The following is a 24793-nucleotide window of genomic DNA, read 5'->3' as shown; positions in this document are numbered from 1 at the left end:
CCAGTGGAGACCCCTGCCTGGCCTGTGTCACCCACCTGAGCCAAGGGGGTTCTAGCTGGTCTGTCAGGCAGATCCCTGTGTTGGGGAACCATAGAAAGAGGGTGAGGGTGGAGGAGGGCAGAGGAGGGGGCCTCAGCAGCCAGGGAAACGAGCCAATGGTTAAATGCAGGCACACGGTCATGGTGCCGAGGGGCTGAGTCACAGCTCCCTCCCCGGTGTCAGATCCCATTACCCACGCCACCCACCTCCCCCCTCTCCATCCCGAGCCTTCGCCAGCACAGATTCTGGGTTCCCTGGGTTTCAGGGCCAGGAGGGACCTTGAAAGGTCCTCAAAGCTGCTCCCCTGTAACCGGGCATGCGTCTCCGTTCAGGTCACAGGGGCTAAGGGCACTTCAGAGATGAGCCATTCCGCTGGGTCCCAAGCCTCCCAGGGCTTCCTTCACCTGCGGGAATACTTCCTCCTGCTCCCCGGGGTCCTGATGGAGCGGTTCTAGAAGAGGACCGGGCGTTTTTCCATCAGCTCCTCATGCAGCCAGCCCACGGCCAGTGTCCAGAAACCGTTCGCCATTCAGCAGTTAGCTACCCAACGTGTAGTATGTGCTAGGCACTGCTGTAGGCTCTGAGGACTAGAGCAGATGCAGGCCCCTACCCCTGGCTGCCAGGCTCCCCCAGGGACAGAGGAGGACACTGAGGTTCTGAGTGGAGAAAGACCAGCTGGAGGAGGCTCCAGGCTTGCTCTCCCCTTGCTGCCACCTCCTGGGTGTTCCACACCGAAGAGACGCATGGGGAAGTAGCTCTGGGGAGGCTTGTCCGGGGGCCCACGTGCCCTTGACATCCTCCCCTCGTTTCCTGGTGCACCCAGGGCAGGGGCGTGAGGGTGTGGGCATGTGGTACCTGCGGGCTAACCAGGCTGGCTGTCAGACTGTGGGCTGCCCGAGGCCAGAGGCTGGGGTTTGGCCTGTCAACACACAACAGCCAGCTATGCTGTTACTGTAAACAGCCCACAGGCTGGGGTGACGGGGCAAGGGTGGGCCCAGATCCACACAGGGCAGCAAGTCCTCTGTCCATATCCCATCCCATCCCACAACACACACACACACACACACACACACACACACTCTCACATACACACACGTGCGCATGTGCACATGCTCCTATTTTTAATTGATGACTTGGCCTGGCATCTAGGGGCAAGAGGTGGCTCAGGTTCCAGGATTTTGACAAGTCATTGAAGGGCCATCATATTCGTTGTCTGGGGCGACAGGGATTGGATAGTGGTTGGGAGTGGACAGGGGATCTCTTGCCCAACTCTCCCAAGGGAGGTGCTAGACACTGAGCCTCTGCTCTGTCTCTAAACCACTGGCCTGTGTGAGGAGCTTCGGGAGCTGGAGCAGCTTCGGGGAGTGGAGAAACCTCCCAGTCCAGGTCTGGGCTCTGCTGTGTGACCTTAGAGGATTAACCACACCTCTCTGATTCTCCACTGGCTAGCTGCAAAGCAGTGACGTCCTCCCGAACTCACAGGGGTAAAGCAAATGGACAGCCATGTGCCTGTTCCCTGACCATGTCGCCCACTCTGCTGGGGTGGGACAAAGCCAGAGCCTTGTCCCCTGGGGTTGCAGTCTGAGTGGAAGTTTTCAGAGACGGCGAGTTCCTGGCTGGTGCCGTTAAACATGATGGTTGTAACTGCAAGGTTGGAGGTTCTCATCCCCCCAGAGGTGCTGTGGAAGAAAGGCCTGGTTGACTGACACCTGGAAGCCAGCTATTGGAAGGAAGCCATATGAAGCACGGGTTTCCTTTGTTTCATTGGGGCAGGAAGGCAGAGTGAACCAGAAGGAAATTAGTTGTTTGCTTGCTTCCCTGAGGCTAACGGACTAGACAGGAGGATCAAGTCCAGGCTCCTCGAGAGGCCTCAGAGGGTCGGGCAGCCCTAACCCCCTGCCCTTACTCCAGTTCACTGGCCTCGCTGTGGCCTCTGGACGTGGTGGCTGCCCAGGCCGGGACATGGAGCGGAGCCTCTGTGCCGGGTTGCAGCTGGGCAAACCTGCGTGGGAATCAGGCTCTGCCTTGCAGTGCCAGCCCAACCCTCCACTTTTTTAAGAAAAGATGGAACCAGGGATAAGTGGGTGTTCGTGAGCTACCCTGTGATTGGGGGTGGGGGAGGGGGGCCGGCCACAGGGCCTGACACACAGAAGGGTGGGGGGCTCCCAGTCCCCTTTACCTTAATCCAAGTCCCTTCTTCTGCTTGGGGGGAACGGTCTCCCTCGATGTGCTTTTTCACACCCAGCTCGCAGAGCCCAGAGCCCAGCCCTCTGCCCAGCAGATGACCTTCATGGTCTTGGGGTGGGGTGGGGGCGCTCTTCTCTCAAGCCCTGCTCCCCAGCACCATGGGGCCTGCAGGCAGCTGGCTTCTAAGAGCAGGGCTATCCCTGCATCCTGTGCCCTCCCAGCTGCTCTGTGCCCTGCACAACTTAGCTGGCCTGGCCAGTTCTGGGTGATTTGTCAAGGACGTTTGTAATCACCACAGTCAACCAGGGCGGGGGCGGGGCGGGTGTTGATTGGTGGAGTGCACACCTGTCCAGGTGCAGCTAAGCCTGAGGCACAGGAATCTCTGGCAAAGGAGAGCTGGTCGGGGCCACTGCAAGGTGGACTGGCAGAGGTGAGGGGCTGCTGGGCACGGAACTGGGGCCGGGACTTGGAAGGGGTCTGTCGAGGCCAAGGCAGGAGGGGGCAGGAAGGAGAGCCAACAGCCCACTTTCACTTTCCCAGGGGTCCTTTGAGATCTGAGGTTTCCCTGCCTCTGCAGCCTGCCTGGGGGGAGGGGCGTGTCAGGGTGGGCATGGGAGTTAGAGCCGCCTACAGTGAGAGAACTGGCCCCAGACAGAGGCAGCTCTGAACAGTAGACGCAGCTGATCACCGGGGAGGTGGGAACCACATCTGTGGGAGGGGACTGGAGGCCAGGGACCCCACTTGTGACCAAGTTGGTGGGGGGGACCACCTAACCTGCACATCAGGCACACCTGGAAACCTCACAGTGATGTTGCTCAGTGTTTGGGGTGTCCCCAGATCCCCCCACGCTCCCCCAGGCCCTTTCTCTTTGGAAGGCAGCAGCACTAGATGAGGCAGGGGGCAGGGTACGTGTGGGAACCTCTCATGAAGGGTCTCTGTCCCTCTGTCTGCTCACCAGGGGCCTGATGGAAGAGCTGGTGGGGCTGCATGAGGGGTCCTCGGGGAACCCCGTGACCCTACGGGAGCTGTGGAGCCCGTGTCCCCGAATCCGCAGAGGCATCCGAGGTGAGAGCTGGACTGCCCCTCCTCCCCTCCGGTCCCCAGGCACCTTGCATTAGCCTGGGAGGAAGGAATCTGTCTGTCTGTGAGTTGGATGCATCAGATGTCTCCTTTCTCCCTTTTGGCAGATGCAACGCCAAGGCCTGGTCACTGTGTCCACTCTGTACCCAGGCCCCTGTCCCAAACCCCACCCCTGGGTGCTCAGTCAGCGCCACCCGGGAGGGGGCCCGAGGGAAGGGGCCCCATAGTGCCACAGCAGGAGGCTAGGGGAGCCTGGACTTGGCACTCTTCCTTGAATCCCCAAGTGCATTGTTCACTTGGAGAGTGGGGCCACCTGCTTAGCTGGGGGCAGAAGAGACAAGGGCCCCAGAAAGGCTCTGTGCAGCCCTGGGGGCTGGAACTCACCACCAGTGAGGGCCAGCTCCCAGGCTGCGCTGGCAGCTAGTGGGCAGGGGGCAATTCCTGGGGGCCCAGCAGGGCCTGTGGGATAGCCTCACGGGTTATGGGACTACGGAGTCTGGCTACACTCTCCAGCTCTCTAAGATAGGGATCCTTGGTATGCTGCAGCTCCTGGGAGACTACCAGCCCAGGGTGGGGGTGGTCTCTGGGTTTCACAATGATTAGTTAAGCGTTTGGCTCATGGCTGAAGTGGTGGTGGTTCAAACCTACCGGGGAGGCCAGGCCCGGGGACCTGCTTCTGAAAGGCCACCAGCTTAAAGCCTCCGTGGAGCAGTTCTGCCCTGCACATGTGGCAGCCCCCAGAGGGGGTGAACTAGATGGTCCCAGCAACACCATGGGGGTCGGGGGTGGGGAGAGTGGTAAGGCAAAGGCCGGCTCCACATGCCACAAACCTGCCCTGCTCCTTAAGCAAGGTAGAGCCCCTATAGCTTGCCCTATAGAATGGGACCAGGCTCCAGGTAGGGGCTGTACCTGCCCCACAGCCCCCACCTCTGACCTGACACCCCTCCCACAGCTGGCCTGGAGTGGCTGAGGCAGAAGCTGTTCCGTGGGGGTGAGGACTGGCACCTCCTGATGACTCTTGGGGTGCTCATGGCCCTCATCAGCTACGCCATGAACTTTGCCATCGGGCGTGTGGTCCGAGGTGAGGTGACTGTTTCCGGGCATACTCTTGGGGATGCCAGATGCGCCACCAGGCGTGGCTGGTGTGTGTGTGTGTGTGTGTGTGTGTGTGTGCACACGCGCACACTCGCCAGCACAAGGAGGAAGCCTGAGTTGTCAGCTCCCTTTGTCTTTGCTCTTGGCATGCTGTGTGACCCTGGTTAGTGCCTGCTCCTCTCTGGGCCTCCGTCTCCTGCTGTGCTCCCTGAGTGAGAGCACCCTGAATGTCCCGAGACCCCCCTCCCCATCTGAGCCCGGGGCCCTCTTCTTGGAGCCTCCTGGTGTTGGGTATGGGGTTGCAGGGACTGTGGGTGGCTCCCTGACTCCCTGCCATCCCTAGCACACAAGTGGCTGTACCGGGAGATTGGGGACAGCCACCTGCTCCGGTATCTCTCCTGGACTGTGTACCCCATGGCCCTGGTCTCCTTCTCCTCCGGCTTCTCCCAGAGCATCACACCTTTCTCCGGAGGTAAGCCCTTGCTTCTGACCCACAGGCCCCCAGTGGGCCAGGCAGCGAGAGTGACCATCTCACAGCTGCTCAGAGCAGTCCTGCTGCTTGGCCGGAGTCACACAGCAGCAAGAAGGCCAGATATCCTGTTTCCCGGGTCTCTGCCTGCTTCCTGAGACTCCTCTGGCCTGTGACACAGAGGACCGGCCCCCTGCAGGGTCCATGTCAAAGGTATCCCTGGGGGTGGGGGGTGGGGGGCTAATGGTGGGACACAGCTCTTCCAGGCCTTTCAGCTTGGCCTCCAGCTACAGGGTAGCAGGGGAGAGGGCCAGGGTTGCAGCCAGTGGAAGCCTGAGCCCCATCCTGCATCCACCCACCCCATCACAGCTGTCTGCCAGGCCCAGATAGACAACTCTCTGTCCTTCTCCAGCCCTCTGCTTCCTCACTGGCAATATGAGTTTGGAACCTGAACCTCCCAGGCCTGTGAGGACCTGACCACTCCAGATGTGAACATACTTGGGGAGCGGTAGAAAAGGGTCTCTTTTCTTGCCCCGGCTCCAATCCCCATCGGCCCTGCCTAGGTTCTGGCCTCCCAGAGCTGAAAACCATCTTGTCTGGCGTGATCTTAGAGGACTACCTGGATATCAAGAACTTCGGGGCCAAGGTGGTAGGCCTCACCTGCACCCTGGCCAGTGGCAGTACCATCTTCCTGGGCAAAGTGGTACGGACACCGTGAACATGCCCATCCCACCCCATGCTATGCTGCCCTCCAACCCCCTGGCTCCCAGCACCCCACCCTGACCTGGCTCAGAGCTCGCAGCCAGCCCCTGCCCTCAGGAACTCTCAGACTTGGAGGAAACAGGCTGGGTCCCCAGAGTGTGACAATGGCCACTTCAGGACTCTGCTGTGGATTAGGGGCTGGGGGAGGAGGCTGTGGTAGGCAGCCATGCCACAACTGGCCCTGGGTGATGGCCCCTTACACCCTGGACCTGAAGGGGAGTCAGGGGCCCTGGTTCCCCCCAAGGTGCCCACCCTGCACTCACACCTCCCCCCCCCCTGCAGGGCCCCTTCGTGCACCTGTCTGTGATGATTGCAGCTTACCTGAGCCGCGTACGCACCAAGGCCACCCGGGAGTCTGAGGTAAGGGGTGCTGGGTGAATGCCCCCTTTGAGGAATGGGGTCCCTACCAGCCAGTGCATGCGAGAGGCAGGCAGAGGCAGGGCCGGCTCTGAGGTCAGGCGTCGGGTCCCCAGAACAGGGGCAAGCAGAAGGAGATGCTGGTGGCTGCAGCGGCGGTGGGCGTGGCCACGGTCTTCGCGGCGCCCTTCAGCGGTGAGTCGTCCCCCCCCCACCCCCCCAAGGGTGTGGCCAGACCCTCAGCTCTGCAGGCTGATGGGCCTGGGGGAGGCATGTGGTTCCTGGTGCAGGGGTGCAGGGGTGCGAGGGCTGATGGAAGGCGGTTGGGAGGACTTGAGACCATCCTCTAACTACGGGTAGACCCGGGAGCTCACCTCTCCTTTCCTCGGACCAGTGGGGTTAGTGACAGTCCCTCTCGGCCAGGCTGTCATGAGAATTTAGTGACAGTCCCTACCCAGACTGGGCACAGGGGTCCCAGCCTCACTCCCCGGGACTGCAGGGCTGAGCTCTCCTTCGCCCCAGGCGTCCTGTTCAGCATTGAGGTCCTGTGTTTCCACTACTCCGTCTGGGATTACTGGCGCTGCTTCTTCGCCGCCACGTGCGGCGCGTTCATGTTCCGGCTCCTGGCCGTCTTCAACAGTGAGCAGGGTGAGCCATGGGCCGGAGCCGGCTAGCAGGGAGAAAGGAAAGGGGGCAGCCTTTATTCAGCATGAAGGGTGAGGGGCTCTGAGGAGAAGAGGTGACACTGGGCAGGGATGCAGGAGGGAGGGGGCAGGCTCCGTAGGGCTTGAGTGCCAGGAAAATGGCATGAGGGGGAGGGCCTGCCCCACCGGTACCCTGTCTAATGATGCTGCACCGAGCGCGTGACCTCTGCACTGGCCCCTCAGAGACCATCACCTCCCTCTTCAAGACCAGCTTCCGGGTGGACGTCCCCTTCGACCTGCCCGAGATCTTCTTTTTTGTGGTGCTAGGGTGAGTGGGGGAGCTCGGTGGTGCTGTTGGATAAGCGTTGGGCCAAACCACAGAGTCAGTGGTTCAAACCCAGGGGAAAAATGAGGCTGTCTGACTCCACAAAGATTGACTGCCTCCGGGACCTTATACAGGGTCACTATGAGTCAACAGCAACTCCATTGGGGGGGGGGGGGCGATCGGGGGCTTCGGGCCACTAGAGGGCCCACTTGGAGGCCTCTCCAGGCCTGAAGAGCTGGCCCCGACACTGGGGAGGGGCCTGGGCTGGACTCACCCCCCTCACCCCCCAGGGTTATCTGTGGCATCCTGAGCTGTGCCTACCTCTTCTGCCAGAGAACCTTCCTCTGCTTCATCAGGACCAATCGGTTCACCTCCAAGCTGCTGGCCACCAGGTGGGGCTGGGCAGGGGTGGGGGCTCTTAGGGCCACTCCAGACTCCAATTGCCCCGGGCACATAGCTCCTCCTCAAGGGAGCCCCCAAACCTCTCCCCATGGAGTCCCACTCACTAAGTTCCTGAGGTCCCACTCCTACCTCCTCACTTCGCCCCTCCTCCATGAGTCTCCACCCCCTCACTTAACCCCACCTTTGGCCCAAGTCTCCACTCCCCATTTAACCCCGCCTCCTCCCCAGTCTCCACCCCCTCAGTAACTGCCCACCTCACTGAACTCCACTGCCCTCACTGAGCCCCCAGCCCTTGAATAACACCTCTCCCCTCCCCTGAGCCCAGGTCAGCCCTGTACCTGCTCTCCTCCAGTCTGGCCTGGTCCTGGGGTGGGGATGCTTCTTCCCTCTGGGGAGGTGCTATCACATGCCTCTTTCTCTACTCCCAGCCTCCACCCTCCTCCCACAGGATCCAGATTTGCTGGTAGGCCCCGGGGTGGGGGGTGGGGGGAGTCTCTGATCTTGGTGTGACTGTTTGTCTCTCCATGTTGGGGGAGGGCTGTCATTGAAGCCCAGTACCCCTCTTCCCCCCAGCAAGCCATTGTACTCTGCCCTAGTGGCCTTGATCCTTGCTTCCATCACCTACCCCCCTGGCGTGGGGCGCTTCATGGCTTCTCGGGTAAGGGGCACTGGGGTGGGGGCAGGGGAATGGTCGCACCACTCTCATGAACTGCCTGCCACTGTCGCTCAGTTGGGGAGCTGGGCCTTAGGGAGTCATAGAGACCCTGCCAGGACCCTGAGCCAGGAGGGGTCAGAGCGGGTTCTGAGACGGGCAGCACTCAGGGAGGGGGCTGGACACTGCCTGGGCTGTCATGTGGAATGCCCGCCGGCTCCGGCCCAGCTTTCCATGAAGGAGCATCTGGACTCCCTGTTCGACAACAACTCCTGGGCACTTGCCACCCGGAACTCGTCCCCGACCTGGCCCGCTGAGCCTGACCCCCAGAACCTGTGGTTTGAGTGGTACCACCCGCGTTTCACCATCTTTGGGACCCTGGCCTTCTTCCTGGTAATGAAGGTGGGTCTCTCAGGAGGCTCATGCCCAGAGCTCAGATCTGCCTGGGCATGGCATGCAGCCCAGGGCTGGACCTTCCACCAGGTTCCCTGAGCTGACCCCTGCCCACCTGAGTGTGGTCCTAGCCTGTCTCTGGACCTCAGTTTCCTCATCTGTAAATTGGGAGTAGTCTACCATGCCTACCTTCAAGGGAACTTTGAGAGGGAAGAAGCAAAGCATGCTGGAACACCCTCTTTCTCTCTGGGACACTGTCCCCGGTCCACAGTTCTGGATGCTGATTCTGGCCACCACAATCCCCATGCCGGCTGGATACTTCTTGCCCATATTCGTCTTCGGTGAGTCTTAGGTCTGCAGCAGTGGCTCCTGGACCACTCCCTCCCTCCCTGGAGTGGTACCTTGGCTGATCACCGAGGACAGAGGCTGTGGGGGCTGGGTTGGCCCAACTCCCTCCTCCTTAGCTCAAGTCTTTGGCAGGAGCTGCCATCGGGCGCCTCCTGGGGGAGGCCCTCTCTGTTGCCTTCCCCAAGGGCATCATCGCTGGAGGGGTCACCTATCCTATCATCCCCGGGGGGTATGCTTTGGCAGGTGAGTGGCTGGGTCCCTGCTGAGTAGGCTCAACCTGGAGCACCCACTGTAGTTGTGCATGCCATGAGGGTGGGGCCTGAGCCTGCCTGTCCTCTCCCCAAGCCCCTGCCCTGGAGCCCCCAGCCCCTCTCTTGGCTCCACTCTCCCCACCTTGACCCCTCCTCCCTTGCCCTTTGCTCTCCCCCTACTCACTTGGGCCCAGCATTAGGGCAGTGGCCAGCATGTGGCCTCAGTCAAGGGACTTCCCAACATAATCCATGGCCAGGAAGCTGTCAATCTTGCCCTCCCAAGTGGCCCACCCAGCCTGAGCTGCCGCCCTGGGTTCTGCCCCCTGCAGGGGCGGCAGCCTTCTCCGGAGCAGTGACACACACCATCTCCACGGCGATCCTGGCCTTTGAACTGACCGGCCAGATCGTGCACGCGCTGCCAGTGCTATTGGCGGTGCTGGCAGCCAATGCCATCACCCAGAGCTGCCAGCCCTCCTTCTATGAAGGCACCATTATCGTCAAGAAGTTGCCCTTCCTGCCGAAGATCCGGGGCCGCCCCATCAGGTGAACTGACCCAGGCTGGCTGGAGGGTGGTGGTGTCTGGGGCAGGCTGCTGGGGGCATGGCTCCCTCTCTACAAAGACACACAAGATACCCACCGGAGGCTGGCCCAGGGCATGGGGATGGGGGTGCCCGCTTGTCTTCACCACATGGCTTTGGGCAAGGCCGTGGTCTCCCTGGGCCTTGAGGAGAGCACTTGGCAGTCCATCTTCACGCTGCCATCACCACCCCCCTGCCACTGAGTAGATGCCAGCCCAGGGCAGCTCTGGGCATGTCAGAACTATGCTTCACAGAGTTTTCAATGCCTGGTCTTTCAAAACAGGTGCCAGGCCTATTCCCCAGGGTGCCTCTGGAAAGACTTGAACTTGGGACTTTCTGGTAGCTGTCAAGCTTGTGAACCTAATTTGCAGCACGTTGGGGTTACACTTTCACTAGATTTGTTGGGTGAGGGAGTTGGAGCTCAGAGAGGTGTGGTGTCTTGCCCAGGGCCTTACCAATCAGCATCGGATCTGGCTTCAGAGCCCCGCTGTTCTGTTGTGTTGAAGGGAGGCTGGGAGCTGGAGGAAGGGAATGGACTTAGAGGGCCTGACTTGACTGGACAGGACCTGGGTGGTGTCCGTCCCAGGAAAAACAGAACTAAGAGGCTCTGTGAGTCCCTGGTCTGGGACCCAGGTTCAAGTCCGTGCAAGCTGCTGCCTTGTTCCGCAGCCCACTTCTTATCTGCTCGACGGGGAGAGTGACGGCCGTGGTTTTCAGCCAAAGTTCTCCTTTGGCCATAAAATCCTTCTGAACACACATGCCTCCAGGGCAGTCAGTTAGACCATCAGCAACGTGTGGCTGCTCAGGGGGCCCAGGTGCCCAGGAGGCTGAATCCAGAGTCAGACCATGAGGAAAGATGGCCCCAGGTTCCTGCCCATGGTGGGGTTGCAGGAACCCCTCTATCCACCCACATGTGCAAGAAGAGCAGGTCCCTAGTTTCAGCAGAGCTTCTCTGCTCCCCTCACCCGCTCCCTCTGCCTGCAGCTCCCACTGTGTGAATGTGGGGCACTTCATGAACCGTGCCATCACCACGCTGGCCAAGGACACAGCGCTGGAGGAGGTAGTCAAGGTCGTGACCTCCACAGACGTACCCCAGTACCCCCTGGTGGAGAGTACAGGTGCCAGCTGTGGACAGCGGTGGGAGGATGGGGCTGGCGGGGAGTGGGATGGGGGGAGGGGAGGCATTCTCTCAGGGTTCCTTTGGGAGCCCAGAGGCCCTGGGCCAGGCAAGGGCAGGCTGGCCACTGATGCTGCCAGGCAGACCTGAATCTGAAACCAGGCCCTGGGACTTAGAGCCTGCATAGCCTTGGGCAAGTCGCCTCCATCTCTCTCCATCTCCTCATTGGAAACACGGAGGTGAGAGCAGGTGGCTGGCCTGTCTACCGGAGAGGGTGAACAGCAGCTGGGAATTGGTCACCATCTTCCCTGGGGAGGGGGAATGAGGACTCGCATCCCTGGGCCTCTCCCCTGCTGGGAAATGATGGGCCCAGTTCCTGACCTTGATGGCTGCCAGGAGGCTTCTGGCTGGCATGTGAAAAAATCCCCCACCCACCCACCAGCACAACTCTGCAGGCCGTCAGTGCTCTGGAAATGGGTCCCTTCTTTATAACGCTGCTCGCTCTCTTCCTCTTCCTTGCTCCCCTCGTTCAGAGTCGCAGATCCTGGTGGGTGCTGTGCGAAAGGCCCAGCTGGTGCAGGCCCTCCAGGCCGAGCCGCCTTCCTGGACTGCGGAACAGCCGGTGGGTGCTAGCGGGGAGCCAGCAGGGGCCACAGGAGGCAGCTGCTCTGTGGGAGAGGCGGTCTGAGAGGGGTCTCTGGGGACGAGGAGGCCCCATAACTCTCTTCCCTCCAGAGGTGTCTCCAGGACATCCTGGCTGGGGGCTGTCCCGTGGAGCTTGTGACCCTGCAGCTGTCCCCGGAGACCTCCCTGCACCAGGTAATAGGGAGCCTTCAAGCCCTGCGGTGGAGAAGAGCCGGTGGGAAACAGGTTCCCTGGCTGTCAGGCCACACCCACAGATGGGCACGGCAGGGCCTGCAGGACTTGCTTCACCCGCTTCCTGCTGCCAGGGCTGGGGGGTGAGGCACAAAGGCTTGGGAAGCAGAAGGGTGAGGGCCATAGAAGTCCTGTGTGCTTCTGGGAAATCACCTAGCCATCTCGAAGGTTAAGTGCTTCCGTGCTTGGGTGGGGGTGGCAGGGTGTGAAGCAGGCTAGGCAGACCCAGGGGTGGCCCCAGACCCTCTGGCCTGTGGATGCTGGGTGACAGGACTGGTCCTCTGAGACCCCACCGACCACTGGCCTGGACTCTGGAGACCCCTGCTGGTCATGACCGACACTGCAGGCCTTGGCCCCTAGTGTTCCACACAGAGGTGGGCATCTCAGGGCAGAGACCTGGTGGGCTCTCCACCTCTACTCAAAGCCCCCAGGGCGGGGAAACCTTGAGAGAATGGAATGGGAATCCTCGTGGGGTGAAGAGCATCCCCCACACACCACCCCAGCACTTCTCCATACCCCTCGGCAGGCACACAGCCTCTTCCAGCTGATGAACCTCCCGTCCCTGTTTGTGACGTCTCGGGGCAGGGCTGTTGGCTTTGTGTCCTGGGTGGAGGTACGAAGGGTCTGAGCAGGCTGTGGGGTGGGTGAGGAGGGCATCACTCTCTTCTATCCAACTGTGGGGACAGAACTTCTGAGAGTGCTCTCTGCCCCGAGACTGGCCGTCTGGGCTTGGCCTCTACTACCTAGCCAATCTCTGGGTCACAGGCAGCCCGCCTGTGCCATGGGCAGACACTAGCTCTACATTTAACCCAGAGCCTCTCTCCGAGGGAGTCAAACGAAGCTCTAGGGCCTCTACTCTTAGCTCGCTCTACGCTCCCTCAAAAAATGCCTTTCTCTTTGTTTTAGTTGAAGAAAGCAATTTCTAACCTGACAAACCCACCAGCCCCAAAGTGAGCTGCCTGGCCAGCTGAAATGGGATGCTCGGCTGCCCGGTGGCTGAGGCTGGGCAGAGACCTTGCCTCTGTCCCTGCCACTCCAGCCTGCCCCTGTACCCCGAGCCCAGCTCAAATCCTCAGTAAACAGGCAACACCCAGCTAACCCCAATCCGCTGGACAACCATTAGATGTCTTGAAGGACAAGTCCACCCTGACAGAGAGCTGACAGCCAAAAGTCAGTACCCAGTGGGTGCTCACTGAAGCTTCAGCAAACGGCTGAATGAAGAGGCTGGTGTGTGTTGTCACCAAAGGCCAGTGGGAATTCCTGATGCCCAACCAGAAACCCCTGAGAAAAATAAAGCTGATCCCCAGAGCCCTGTGGACCCCTGATCTTAGTCCCAGGGCCTTAGTCCCACTTGGCACCTCGACTCTTTACCTGCTCTGATACCTGAGTGAGCTCTTGGGGTCTTACTGGCCACGTGCATTGCAGGCCTGGGACCCTGGTCTCCTGATTCTTGGTAGGGAGGTTGAGGTAGATAGAGCCTTAGGGTTAAGGCCCAGCCAGTGGCCCCCCTGCCCCACACAACTAGATCTCATGATACTTGGCCTTCGGAATAAGTGGGACCCTGTGGCCCAGCCCCTCCACACCAGCCTCCACCTCACCTTGGCTGAGCCAGGACCGACTGAGCAAGGCTCCTGTGGGGTCCTTGGGGAGGCAACAGAGCCTTGAGCATCCTCCACAGAGTGTCCCCAGGCTAGGTGGCAGTGGGCTGACCAGTGGATGTGTCCCTCTAAGTCCTTTGGAAAACCCAGCAGCCTGAAAACACATGAACCTTCCCTGTAAAGAACAGAACAAGTACCCAAGGATGAATCCACCAGTTTAATGTCTTCAGAGACCCTCAAGAGAGTTGGGGGAGGGGAAGGTGTAGGAGGAGTGGGCGCCTTCGCATGGGGGCACCCAGGCAGCTGGTTCAGAAAGTGAGGGAGGTTATGGAGCTGAGGAGGGGACACTTAGTTACCTGTGATGGGGGCAGAAGGACAGAGAGTGGGGGAGGGACTGAGACCCATGGTCAAGACAGCATCCCAAGACCCCGCTCACCGGGCCTCCCAGTCCCTCCCATGGGGTGCTGGCCTGCCTCTCAGGGGTGGGTGGCTCTGGTGTCTACTCTGCAAGTCCTTGAGCTCACTGATGGTGGGAACCCCGGCAGAGGCTGGTGCCCACCTGAGCCAGGTGCAGAAGAAAGGGGAGGAGGGGTGTGACTGTTAGTGCTGGGGCAGGTCCATGGTGGCCCAGAGTGGTCACAGGGAGCAGGGACCCCCGCCCCCATGCCTGCCCCGAGGTTCACTGGGCCCGGTTCTGGGTGTCAGCCTCAGTTATAGAACACCTCGTCCTCCTCTTCAGCGAGGGAGCCGCTGTCCACCGAGGGCAGAGAGCCCTGAGCTGGGCCCCCAGGCAGCCGCCGCCGGTGCTGCTGCTCGGGGCTGGGGGGCTTTGGGCAGGCCACCGTGGTGGGGGGCTCCTCAGGGGAGGGCCAGCCATCGGGAGAGAGTCCAGGGGAGGAGAAGGCCAGAAGGCTGTCTTCCTGCGAGGGGCTCAGGAGGCTGTCCTGCACGTAGACGCTGTCTAGGTCTGGAAAAGCAACCGGGGGTGGGGGGTGGGGCAGAGGGGGGAGAGGAGCCCGTCACCACCAAGCTGGATGACTCTGAGCAAGCCACTGCACCCCTCTGAGCCCACAGGCGGCGGGGCAGCCCGAGCCCAGCAGTTAGGTGGTCTCAGATCCTCAAAACTGTAAGAAATGGTTACCCGGGACATCTCTGGGCGTGTGCCTTGGCTCACCCCTCAGGGCTGGAGGAGTACAGGGAGCACCCAGGCCAAGGTTCACCAAAGCCGGGGTTTCTGCTAAAACGTTGGTGGGTGGGGCAGAGGGTCCTGGCGAGAGGGCTCTGATCCCAGTTGACAGCTCTAGCTGTGTGACTTTCCTGATATGTAGATAGGGATGGGAACAGCGCTGTGGTGGCAGGTAGGGGCATCCCACCGAGAAGCCCCTGGCACAGCACCCGGCACCCAGAAGGCTCTGGCACCAGAGCCCCAGTCCCCCAGCAAGCCTCTCCAGTCGTGCTTCACTGTTGGAAAAACCAGGCTGAGGGTACACGGGGCCGCCCTGGGCCATGCTGTCCTTGCTCTGCCGCCCACCCCTCCCCACCCCACCGTACCCTGCAGGTGGACAGTGTCCCACGTGCTGCTCTCGGGGCACAGCTCCTCATCATCCAGGGAGGACCAGGCGCTCAGCGTGGCCTCAGTGATGGCAAACTGCTCGGCCACCCCTGTGGGGAGAGTGCCATCCAGCTCAGAGGCCCCTGGGACTTGTAGCCCCATCCTCCCCGGGGCAGCCCACTTGTGCCCACCCCCTGCTGACCTGCAGCGAAGCGGGCCTCGCGAAGCTCATCCGGGAGGCAACAGTAATGCTCATCTTCCACGGACGACAGCTCCCAGCCCGACCACTGGGCACTCCAGCCCTTCCACTCGATGAGGTGCGCCACTCGGCCGCGGGCCATCGCTGTGGGCTTTGTGATGTGATCCTTGATGCTCTGCACCACCCCTGGGGGCACTGAGGGTCAGACACAAGACCAGCCCAGGGCCCTACGCCCCGGTTTCCCCAAGAAAACTCACTGCCGTTAAGCTAGCACCCACTCATGCTGACCCCGTAGGACAGGGTAGAACCGCCCTGGGGTTTCCCAGGCTCTTTACGGGAACAGAAAACCCTGTCTTTCTTCCAAAGAGCTGCTGGTGGTTTTGAATTGCTGATCTTGCTGAACGCAGCCCAACTTATAACCGCTACACCATTAGGGTTCCTTCCCCAACCTCCCAGGTCCCCAGTCTTTCAGGCCTACTCAAAGATCCCCGTCCATAGATGCCCTGCACCTGTGTAATTCCACAGCCCCCCCCCCCAAGCTCTGTCACCCCACTTCACCAGAGCTTCACTGCCCATGCGTGTGTCCCAGTGCCCTGGGGCCCTGCTCCCCATCAGTGTCTCTGTCCACCAGGGGCTTCTTGCCCAGGCCCCCTGATGCCTGTCCTCCCATCTTTGACCAAGTTCAGACCCTTCTGCTTGAGGAGATCCACGACCCATGAATTAACAAGTTCTGGCAGGGCATCCCCTGTGCCTGGATCTGATGGAGCAGTGAGCAGGCAGGGAAGATTTCCTGGAAGAGGTGGGCCTGGATGTGGGCTTTGATGGGCACTGGGGTTGGGCAGACAGAGGCAACACTGGAGGCTACTTTAGGGACGAAAAGAGGATAGAAGCATGGCAGAATCTGATTCCAGGATGACTCGTGGTGAGGCATGGGGCAACACCAGGACTAGGGTGGCTGGAGAGATGGGGAACCAACCAGGGGTGAGAGAAGCCAGGCTGAGGGTTTGGGATGTGTCCGTACAGCAGTGGGGGCCACAGCGGGAGAGTGAGGGGTGAGAATTGCTATTTAGGAAGAACCTCAGAATCATTAGGTCCAGGAAGGTCATTAGGCACCATTGCAGCGATGCGGCATGAGTGAGGGGTAGGGGGACATGGAGCATGCTCAGGACTAGCCCAGAGGTCGACCATGGCCTGGAGGGCCTTCTTTAACCCAGGCTGTGGACACAAATCTTGGGGTCCCTGCACCAGGGTGGCGTGAAGAACAGCGATATTTAAGAAGGAGGAGCAAAATGAAGGAGATGGAATTTGGGGGAAATGGGGAAAGGGGTGAAAAAGGAGGGAGCCCACTGCACAAGCAAGGGTGAGCTGGGAGCCAAGGAAGGTAAGGCTGGCAGGCAGAGAACTGGGAGGCTGTGCTGTGGGCGACCAGAGACCTAGTGCTGGTCTGTGTGCCCATGGCCCAGCCTCGGCAGGCGGCGGCTGGGCGGACCCTCATGAAGTGGATTGACAGGGTGTCACCCACAGCGTGCTCAAACACAGCAAGCAACGCTTGTGAGGACGGCCAGGACCGGGCTGTTTCCTTGCGGTGCTCAGCATCGTCGCTGTGAGTCAGCACCCAACACCATCACCACCCTTCTCAGGAGAGCGGCTCTTAGCTGATGGGAGCCGCCTCACCTGGAGAAGCCTGCCCAGGAGGTTTCCAAGTGGCTGACTGACAGGGGGCTAACAGAAATTCAAACCAAAAAACCAAGCTCACTGCCATCGAGTCAATGCTGACTCAGAGCGACCCCTGTGGGTTTTCAAGCCTGTAACTCTTTACTGGCGTAGAAAGCCCCTCTCCCTCTGTCTGTCTCTCTCTGTGGCTGGTGGTTTCGAATCAGGAAACCACTGTGCCACAGCCACCGTGAATTCTACGTGTGGTCTGGAGCGCCCCCTGGGGCCAGGCTGAGAGAGGACAGGCTTCTCTTGCAACTGGGCCGGCGCTCAGTAGGCGCTCAGACCTTCCTGTCCCCTCATCCCCTGCACCTCCCCCAGGGTCCCCCTAGGAAAGCACCAGCCCCACTATGCCACTCCGCATCCTGACAGGCTCATGGAAGCAGGGGACCCCACCAGTGGACACCTGCAGTCTGGACCGTCCCCTTCCGAGCTGCCCAACATTGAAGTCGTGGGCACCGCTATACTCCCCAGGCCCAGCTTGGAGCAGGATTTTCAAGACATGTGGGCTCCGACAGGGCTGCTGCCCTTGGTGGCAGGGAGCCAGCTCTGCCCCTCCACAGCTGGGCGCCAGGGGACTGGGAACGGGCTGGCGACTGCTCCGCCACACTCATGGCAGCGCCCAGCGTAGCGGAAGGAAACACAGAGGGCCGCTCCTGCGCAGCCCGTCCCCAGGGTGGGTTACACACCGGACACGTGATACAGAGGACTTTCCTTTGCTCTGTTTCAGAAGTAGGTCACCAGGCCTTTCTTCCTAGTCCTTCTTAGTCTAAAAGCTCCCTTGAAACCTGTTCGGTATCAGCCACCACTGACAGATGGGTGGGTGTTAGAAGGTGCACCAACCAGGAGTTAACCTGGGTATCCCACAAGAATGGGGTGAAATCTACCGGGGAGGCCCCACTGTCCCTGGGGTCCAGGGTGACCAGTCTACCCTGAGGGCAAGAGAAAGGCAGCTGGAACTCACCCACGAGGGATGAAGTGGCCAGAGCGGCCACGTTGTAGTTGCTGGAGCAGGACCTGGAGTCAGACAGGTAGCCGTGGGTGGTCTGGAAGCACCTCTGTGGGGGAGGGGGAGATGAGAGGGTAGGGTAGACCCACTCCATGACCCCACATGCACCAAGATCACCCCTATTACCAGGCACTGGGGAGGTACGGGGCAGGGAAAACCAGAGCGGTCCTCCCAGCACCCACAGGCCCAGCCCCAGCCCCTCCATCTGCTCCCCTTCCCAGGGTGAGAAATGGCACAGAGACAGGCAGCCGTGCCAGCTCTGGCTGTCTAGGCTGTGGCACAGGCAAGTCCACTGACCTACCTGCCAAGGGTCCCAACAGAAATCCATCTGTTTGTCCTAAAACAAGAAGAGAGCAAGGGTCAGGGGTGGCCCAGCACCCTAGGCCTGCAGTCGGCAGAGCTCTGAAGACCTGGGTCAGGGTACGGGCCAGCCTCAGGGGCTCAGTGACTGGTGGCTCATGCCCTCTTGTCCCACGCAGAGGGAGAAGGCAGCGGAAGGCCATGTCACACCAGCAGGAGAGGCAGTGGGTGCAGGGGCGAGCAGACTGGGCTCCAGTCTGCCATTTCCTAGCCTGGTCTCTGTACGCTAGTGACTTTCCATCTTAGAATCTCAGTTTCTCCCTCTGTAAAGTGGGAACAAGCCACTTGCCTGATGGATCTGTGCTTAGCTGAAGAAGCCAGACAGAGCATGACACAGGTACAGTTCCCAGCACAGTGTTTACCGTGTGGTATATGCGCACAAGAAAGGGAGGGGACAATTATACCCACTGTGGGTTCAAGCCAACCTCTAAGGCAAGGGCTGCATGTATGCCCCAGGATTTGGAGCCCCTGAGCAAGAGCTTCCTAATCCTTACAGACTTGAGAATCCCATGCTTGCAGCAATGCAGGCTGCGGAGGAGCTGTGGCCACTGAGCAGAAGTTGCTATCAGCACATTTTGAGTGATGAAGACCTTCAGGGCAGGGCTTGCAGGGCTCTTTTCCGAACAAGCTGGATCCCGTTTAATTCAGCCCTCAGCCCTATTTGGATGCCTTTGGGTCCTGACCGCCCAGGAAGTGGCCAAGTTTGGCAGGAAGGAAGGATGGTCTCCTCCCGACGGGGGGTGGGGGGCTGTAGGGATGGGTCAGGAGCCAGAGGTGAAGAGTGACTCCTTACCTTGCCAGTGACATTGTCTGGAGAGACGGAGGCCGGGTGGCTGGAGGGCCGATCTGGGTTCAGGGGGTCGGTACCCTGGGGCATGGGGCAGTCCTTGTGGGCACTTGTGAACAGATCTGGAAATAAAACGACAGGAGGAATTTACAAAAGTTCAGCCCTGTGACGTTATCTGAGAGACCCGAGTCCACAGCAGCACCCCTACCTGGTGCTCTCTGCAGGAACTGCGCTGTCCGCCCCCACGCGCACGCGCGCACATGGATACCAAAACATCAGCCAGGACCGCGCTTCCCACAGTGACCGTTTGGCGCTGCCCACGTTTTCACATTGAACACCCATGGCTCTCCTTTCCCGGAACATCCCACCCCTCTTCATGCAGTCTCCCCCTCTCCTGCCTCCCCCTCCCCTGGCTAAGGCCCCTCACTGGTTTCTATCCATTTGCTTAGCCCCCAGGAGTGAGGCCGGGAAGCATGGCTCCTGACTGGTCTTTTGCTCGGGTTTCTGAGGTGCACCCGCAGGGAGGCCTGCATCAGGCCTCTGTCCAGCTGCATGCTACTGCAAGACACGTGCCTGCCACAGCATGTGCTCCCAGTCGGTCGCCTGGTGCCTGGGACATTCCAGTGATGGCCACCTCTGGCGACTGGGAAAAGGGCTTTTGTTTCAGCTCCTGCAGTGACCATTTTATTTTTACTCCATTTTTCACTTGTTCTAAACCCATATTCCAACTTTTTTTTTTCATATTCCAACATTTTTTACCTTACTGAGGTCCTCCGAGATCTCGCTCCTACTCCTTTGCCCATCGCTCCACTGTCCTTGCCCAGCTAGGACTCCCTGACCCCTGCTGTGCGCTTTCTCTGGCAAACATGCCTTGAATTCTAGCCCCAGTTGTCTCTAACCCTCTCCCCATCTGAGACTAGATCCCAGGAGCTGGAAGTTGTTGGAGAAAGTCCTTGGCCTCAGGCTAAGCTGGTTTGCTTCTCATCAGGGTATCTGCTTCACTCCGCCTTTCCTGCTCAGGTCCCTCTGTGGTGTACTGCTTAAGAAGCTGAGCTGCTAACTGAAAGTTCGGAGGTTCAAGCCCACCCAGAGTCTCCTCACCAACAGAATCTGGCAAGCAGCTGTTGACAGGCATGAGGTCAGCATGGATTAGAAGGTAACTAACTAGTTTACCTTCTGGACCCTGCAACAGCAGCATCCTACTTCCCCACACCCTGCTGCTGGCGTCTCTCCAATCCCTGGCGATCCAGAAGCCTTCAATGCAATCCCCTGCTCTTCCCACAACTCATCAGTCTGTGTACCACATTCTCTCCTTGCCCTCCGGCAACGGAGGAAGAGCTGCCCTCACTCTCATCCATCTAAGCTCGTCTGCACGGGAGCTGGACCCACTCTCTGCCCCTCCACCAACCAAGGGCTCTGCTCCTCGGCTGGGCCATCAGATCAGTGTTTCTCTCTGCTGCATTCTTTCTCCTGCCTCCTGCCTCCACAAGTCCCCTCACCATGGGGCCAGGCCTTCAGCATCCTAAAAGCCCAAACATCTCCCATCTTCTAAAAACCTCCTTCCTGTCAGGAATAGCCGGCAGCTATGGAATGTGTGGTTCATTGCCTCTGTAAACAAATGCTTCCTCTTGCCATGAGACCAGGGGAAGTGGATGGTACCCAGCCAGCTACCACGTCTGAACATTTTGAGCAGATAGTTCATTCTGAAAGGGGGGAGGTGGAGAACAGAATTTCAAGTCCTCATGGGCTCTAACCTTTCTCAAGCCATGAAAGTGGGATGATCCCCTAAAACGATTGGCTTGAAATAAGCTGCAAACCTTAAAACTAACAATAGTTTAGTTTAACTAACAAATGCTGTCTGCCTTTGCCTGTGCTCTTTGAAGAGCCGTCTGTGTGCGATCAAATCCACAGCAGCCACTTGAGAGATCAGACAGGAACCTTCGGGGGCAGTGGGTCCAGTTAATGAGGGATGAACAGCTCAGAGAAGGAGGTGAGAACGGTTGCCCACCTGGAAGAATGCAGTCAGCGTCACTACACTGCTCGAGAAGAAACGGCCGCACTGGTTGGTTTTGTTTCACTGTGTTTTCTCAACAGCAACAAAGTCAAAATTCAGGTCAAGGGGAAAGCTATGGCTTTGACCGGGCAGATGGTCGGCAACCTATCAGAGGCAGCCAAGCAAGGTTATGACTGAGCATGTCTATGTTCTGCCGACTGTCTCGTGGTGCTTGGACGACTAATAAGATACGCCGTTAATAAATAGTCATGTATATTGACTTCATAGAAGTTCCTTTTCCAGGAAGGTGGGGAGGGGTGCACAGCTCCAAGAATGGAATTAATGCCACTGAATTGAACACACAAACTGCTGCCTTGGGGCATGTTTGGATGTTTATATTCTCACCGACACCGCCAAGTCCTGGGTTAGACAGGCAAACAAGCAGCAATAACGACCCCCAGTCCCTTCTCTGTACCCCTCCTCTTCTCCAGCGGCTCCCCCCCTCTATTCCCCAGACTGCCAGAAAGAGCGGCACAGACTTCTCCACCTTTTCTCCCCTGTTTGGAGTCCCCAACTCCAAACAACAATTCTAGTGGCCCTGGGGTTAAAGAGCTGTAGCTCCTGTGGCATAGTGGTTGTGCCTTGGGCTGTCAGCACCCAGGTCCTCGGTTCAAAACCATCAGCTGCTTCTCAGAGAAAGACAGGGCTTTCTACTCCTGTAAGCAATTACAGTCTCAGAAACTCACAGGGGCAGCGCTAGGCTGCCCCTAGGTTCACTATGAGGCTGGATGGCAGTGAGTTTTTGTAGAGTTTGAGCGGGTAAAGAAAATTTAGCGGCTAACCAAAAGGTGGATGGTTCCAACCCACCTAGCCGCTCTGAGGGAGAAAGATCAGCTTCTGTGAACATGTAGAACCTTAGAAACCCACAGGGACAGTCCTATTCTCCCCTATTCAAACTCCACACTCACTACCAGCCAGTCGATGCCCACTCTTCCCACCCTATAGGACAGGGTAGAACTACGCCTGCGGGGTTCCGAGACTGTAACTGTTCACGGGAGTAGAAAGCCTTGTCGTTCTCTGATTCTACCCTATAGGGTTACTAAAGCTGGAAGGGACACAACAGCAGTTGATTATTTGGGGGGGGATGGGGGGGCACCTACTGCAGGCAGGCTCCAAGAGACAGCCCTTGCCAAGCAGCCGTCCCAGAGTGGCCAAGGTCTATGATGGTTCCAAGGTCCAGTTATTTTCCACTCAGCAGCCTGAGTTGCCAGGGCACCGCCTCCTCCTCCGTCTCCTTCCTACCACCTGACTTTGCCGGATCCTCCCCACCCCCCACCCCACGCCCCCGCTCCCGCTGGACCCCTAACTGTTGGCTGCCCCCACCCCCACCCCAGCTCCATCCTGGGCCCTGCTGGCCTCTCTTCTGTCTCGTCTGCATGAGCGGGTGCCCACATTATGTCTCCAGCCTGAGCCCTCCCTTGACCCCCTGAGTGAATTTCCAGCTCCCTTCCTGGCCGTCCCCCCTTTTGCCGCTCAGTGTGCCGTTGGCTCGCATGTTTCCGTGATGCCTCTGACGTGGCAAACGGCCACAAGGTCACCTGTATCAGCTGAACTGACAGCCTCAGGCAGACTAGGAGGAAGGACGTGGTCACCGAACTTCTGAGAGAAGTGGCTAGTGAAAACCCCCAGCGCAGCTGTGGAACGCTGCCTGACATGGTGCTGGACAGGGAGCCCCTTGGCGTGGCAGAAGGCGCCCAGAGCCTAACTGAGAAAACTAAAAATAAATAAATAAATACGCCTAACTGAGGAGGAGCTGCCTCTTCGAAGGAGCTAGACCTCTTGACTCTGATGGAGCAAAGCTCCCAGGACCTTCCTCTGCTGAGAGGGCCTGGCTCCAAAGGGGAGGTGCAGTGGAAAACATCCGGTTGTCATCAGAATCTGGAGTGGGCGAGGCATGAATCTAGACACGTTGGAAGTCATCACAAGTGAAATGGATCGCACACAGGCCTTGGTGAGCAGAAGTGGGCTGGTATTGGCCATGTTGAATTGGGCGGGTGCATGGTCTACCGTGTCAGGAATGACAGATTGAAGCAGAATGGCGCTATATTCCTGTCAGAAAGGATATGTTGAGATCTATCCCGAAGTACAACATTGTCAGTAAAAGGACATACCCAAGGAAGTTAAAAGAACTTTCATGAAGGAAATATGTGCTAATTTTATGATGTGTGTCATTATTTTACTAAGGGCTACTATTCAAACACACACAAAGCCCAAGATGGAGACATGGAAGATTTCTACCAATGTCTGCTGTCTGAAATTGATCAAACAGGCTATCCAGATGCACACTTACTGATTATTGGAAAGATAAGGTTGGAAATAAAGAAGGTTCAATAGACAAAATATGGCCTTGCTAATGGAACTGACCCTGGTGATCACATGACAGAATTGATAAGACTAATGACATTCATTGCAAATACTTCTTGTCAACAATATAAACAGAGACTGTCCACATAGACCAGATAGATGATATGGGAATCAAATCAACTCCATCTGTGGAGAGAGACAGTGGGGAAGCTCAATATCATCAGTCGGAACGAGACCGACCAGGGGCCGACTGTTGGACAGATCATCAATTGCTCATATGCAAGTTCCACCTGAACAACTCACCATCTCAAGAATCGATCCAACACATTTAACACTAATGACCAAAGACCAAACGAGTTGTGAGATGGCATCAAGGACATCACACACACACACACACACACAGTCATTAAAAAGACAAGAAAGAAAGAAAGAAAGACAGCCTGAATGTCAGAAGAGACTCTTGACACTTGCTCGGTAATGCAGAGAAGCTGAAGAAATGATGTAAGATTGCTGAACAGAAGACTTCAAAGGCAGGGTCAAGAAGACAAAGTAAAGCATTAAAATGACACGTGCAAAGACCTAAAGGGAAGGACATGCTCCGCATTTCTCAAGCTGAAGGGACTGAAGGGGACAATGAAGCCTTGAGCCCCCTGAGTGAAGGGTTCTATGGGCAAACTACCGAACGACGCAGGCAGCGTCAAAAGCAGATGGAAGGAATCCACGGAGTCTCCATACCGAACATTGGTGTCGTGGTCAGCCTTCAGTCCTTTCAGGAGCATATGTGCAGGAATGGATGGTACTGAAGTAAAATGTTCAAGCTCCACTGAAAGCATGAGGGGAAAAAATCACTCCAGGAATTGACTGAACGGCGATTGAAATGTTTCCAAAAATTGATGCACCGACAGAAACACTCACAAGTCTGTTCTAAGAAACTTAGAAGACAATAACCTGCCAACGGGATGGAAGAGAGGTCCCTATTTTTGCCCATTCCAAAGAAAGGTGATCCAACAGAATACAAAATTTATCAAACAATATCATCAATATCACATGCAAGGAAAATTTTGCTGACGAGAATTTTTAAATGGTTGCATAAGTACATCAACACGGACCTGCCAGAGACTCCGGTTGGATTCAGGAGAGGACCTGGAATGAGGGAGATCAGTGCTGACGTCAGCTGGATCTTGGCTGGAAGCGGAGACCAGAAAGATGCTTGTGTTTTGTGGACTATGGAAAGCCATTCAGTAATGTGGGTCAAAACAAATTATGAATAACACTGGGAAAATGGGAACTCCAGAACACTTACTTATGCTCATGTGGAACTGAACGTAGGCCAATAGGCAACCATTGAAAGGAAAGGGAAAAAAAAGGACAAGCCGAGGTGTAACTCAGTGCGCATCAGAGTTGCAGCCTTTCTTCAATCCGTCTGCTGAGTATATGATCCGAGAAGCTGGAGTGTATGAAGAAGAACTCGGGAGCAGGGTTGAAGGAAGGCTCATTGAAAACCCGAGACATGCAGAGGACACAACGCTGCTTGCTGAAAGTTAAGAGGACTTGAAGATAATTTTAAAATACTTTCCATAAGGCTGGGAGGGAGGGAAAAGTAAATGAGAAGCTGATACCAAGGGCTCAAGTACAAAGAAAAT

At 58.0% G+C, this 24793-nt stretch overlaps 2 protein-coding genes across 3 annotated transcripts; one reads left to right on the top strand and one right to left on the bottom strand.

The window, feature by feature from the left end:
• Positions 1-2640: 2640 nt before the first annotated feature.
• On the top strand, positions 2641-12925 carry CLCNKA (chloride voltage-gated channel Ka). Of its 2 annotated transcripts, XM_004705160.2 has the most exons (20): positions 2641-2656; positions 3185-3291; positions 4259-4387; positions 4745-4873; positions 5434-5573; positions 5915-5992; positions 6106-6184; positions 6512-6637; positions 6877-6961; positions 7249-7350; positions 7934-8018; positions 8241-8414; positions 8677-8746; positions 8886-8996; positions 9334-9547; positions 10567-10700; positions 11233-11321; positions 11435-11518; positions 12102-12188; positions 12482-12925. In XM_004705160.2, the coding sequence occupies exons 2-20, from the start codon at positions 3192-3194 to the stop codon at positions 12527-12529; spliced, it is 2064 nt and encodes a 687-aa protein (XP_004705217.1). In that variant the 5' UTR covers positions 2641-2656; positions 3185-3191; the 3' UTR covers positions 12530-12925. The 2 variants fall into 2 exon arrangements, with proteins under 2 accessions (XP_004705217.1, XP_045155203.1); XM_045299268.1 differs by lacking the exon at positions 8241-8414.
• A 452-nt stretch (positions 12926-13377) lies between these two features.
• Positions 13378-20151, bottom strand: FAM131C (family with sequence similarity 131 member C). Its single transcript, XM_013005395.3, has 7 exons — positions 20142-20151; positions 18800-18915; positions 17948-17983; positions 17602-17695; positions 14928-15110; positions 14725-14835; positions 13378-14140 (listed from the first exon to the last, which is right to left on the bottom strand). The coding sequence occupies exons 1-7, from the start codon at positions 20149-20151 to the stop codon at positions 13881-13883; spliced, it is 810 nt and encodes a 269-aa protein (XP_012860849.2). The 3' UTR covers positions 13378-13880.
• Positions 20152-24793: the final 4642 nt, after the last annotated feature.

The sequence above is a fragment of the Echinops telfairi genome, unplaced genomic scaffold, assembly GCF_000313985.2.
Source record: "Echinops telfairi isolate 266 unplaced genomic scaffold, ASM31398v2 ScPeMD7_7457;HRSCAF=8495, whole genome shotgun sequence".
Lineage (NCBI taxonomy): Eukaryota > Metazoa > Chordata > Mammalia > Afrosoricida > Tenrecidae > Echinops > Echinops telfairi.
The sequence above is the reverse complement of the archived record's forward strand: the minus strand, read 5'-3'. Positions and strand labels throughout refer to the sequence as shown.

What these genes read in the sequence shown, in the direction of transcription:
- FAM131C (XM_013005395.3), bottom strand. An exon ending in TCTGTTGGGACCCTTGGCAG is followed by an intron (nt 17,696 to 17,947) that starts GTAGGTCAGTGG and finishes CCTCCCCCACAG; the next exon opens with AGGTGCTTCCAGACCACCCA. An exon ending in GGCCACTTCATCCCTCGTGG is followed by an intron (nt 15,111 to 17,601) that starts GTGAGTTCCAGC and finishes CAGTGCCCCCAG; the next exon opens with GGGTGGTGCAGAGCATCAAG.
- CLCNKA (XM_004705160.2), top strand. Translation starts at nt 3,192, where the DNA reads ATGGAAGAGCTGGTGGGGCTGCATGAGGGGTCCTCGGGGAACCCCGTG. An exon ending in AATCCGCAGAGGCATCCGAG is followed by an intron (nt 3,292 to 4,258) that starts GTGAGAGCTGGA and finishes CCCCTCCCACAG; the next exon opens with CTGGCCTGGAGTGGCTGAGG. An exon ending in CCTGGACTGCGGAACAGCCG is followed by an intron (nt 11,322 to 11,434) that starts GTGGGTGCTAGC and finishes TCTTCCCTCCAG; the next exon opens with AGGTGTCTCCAGGACATCCT.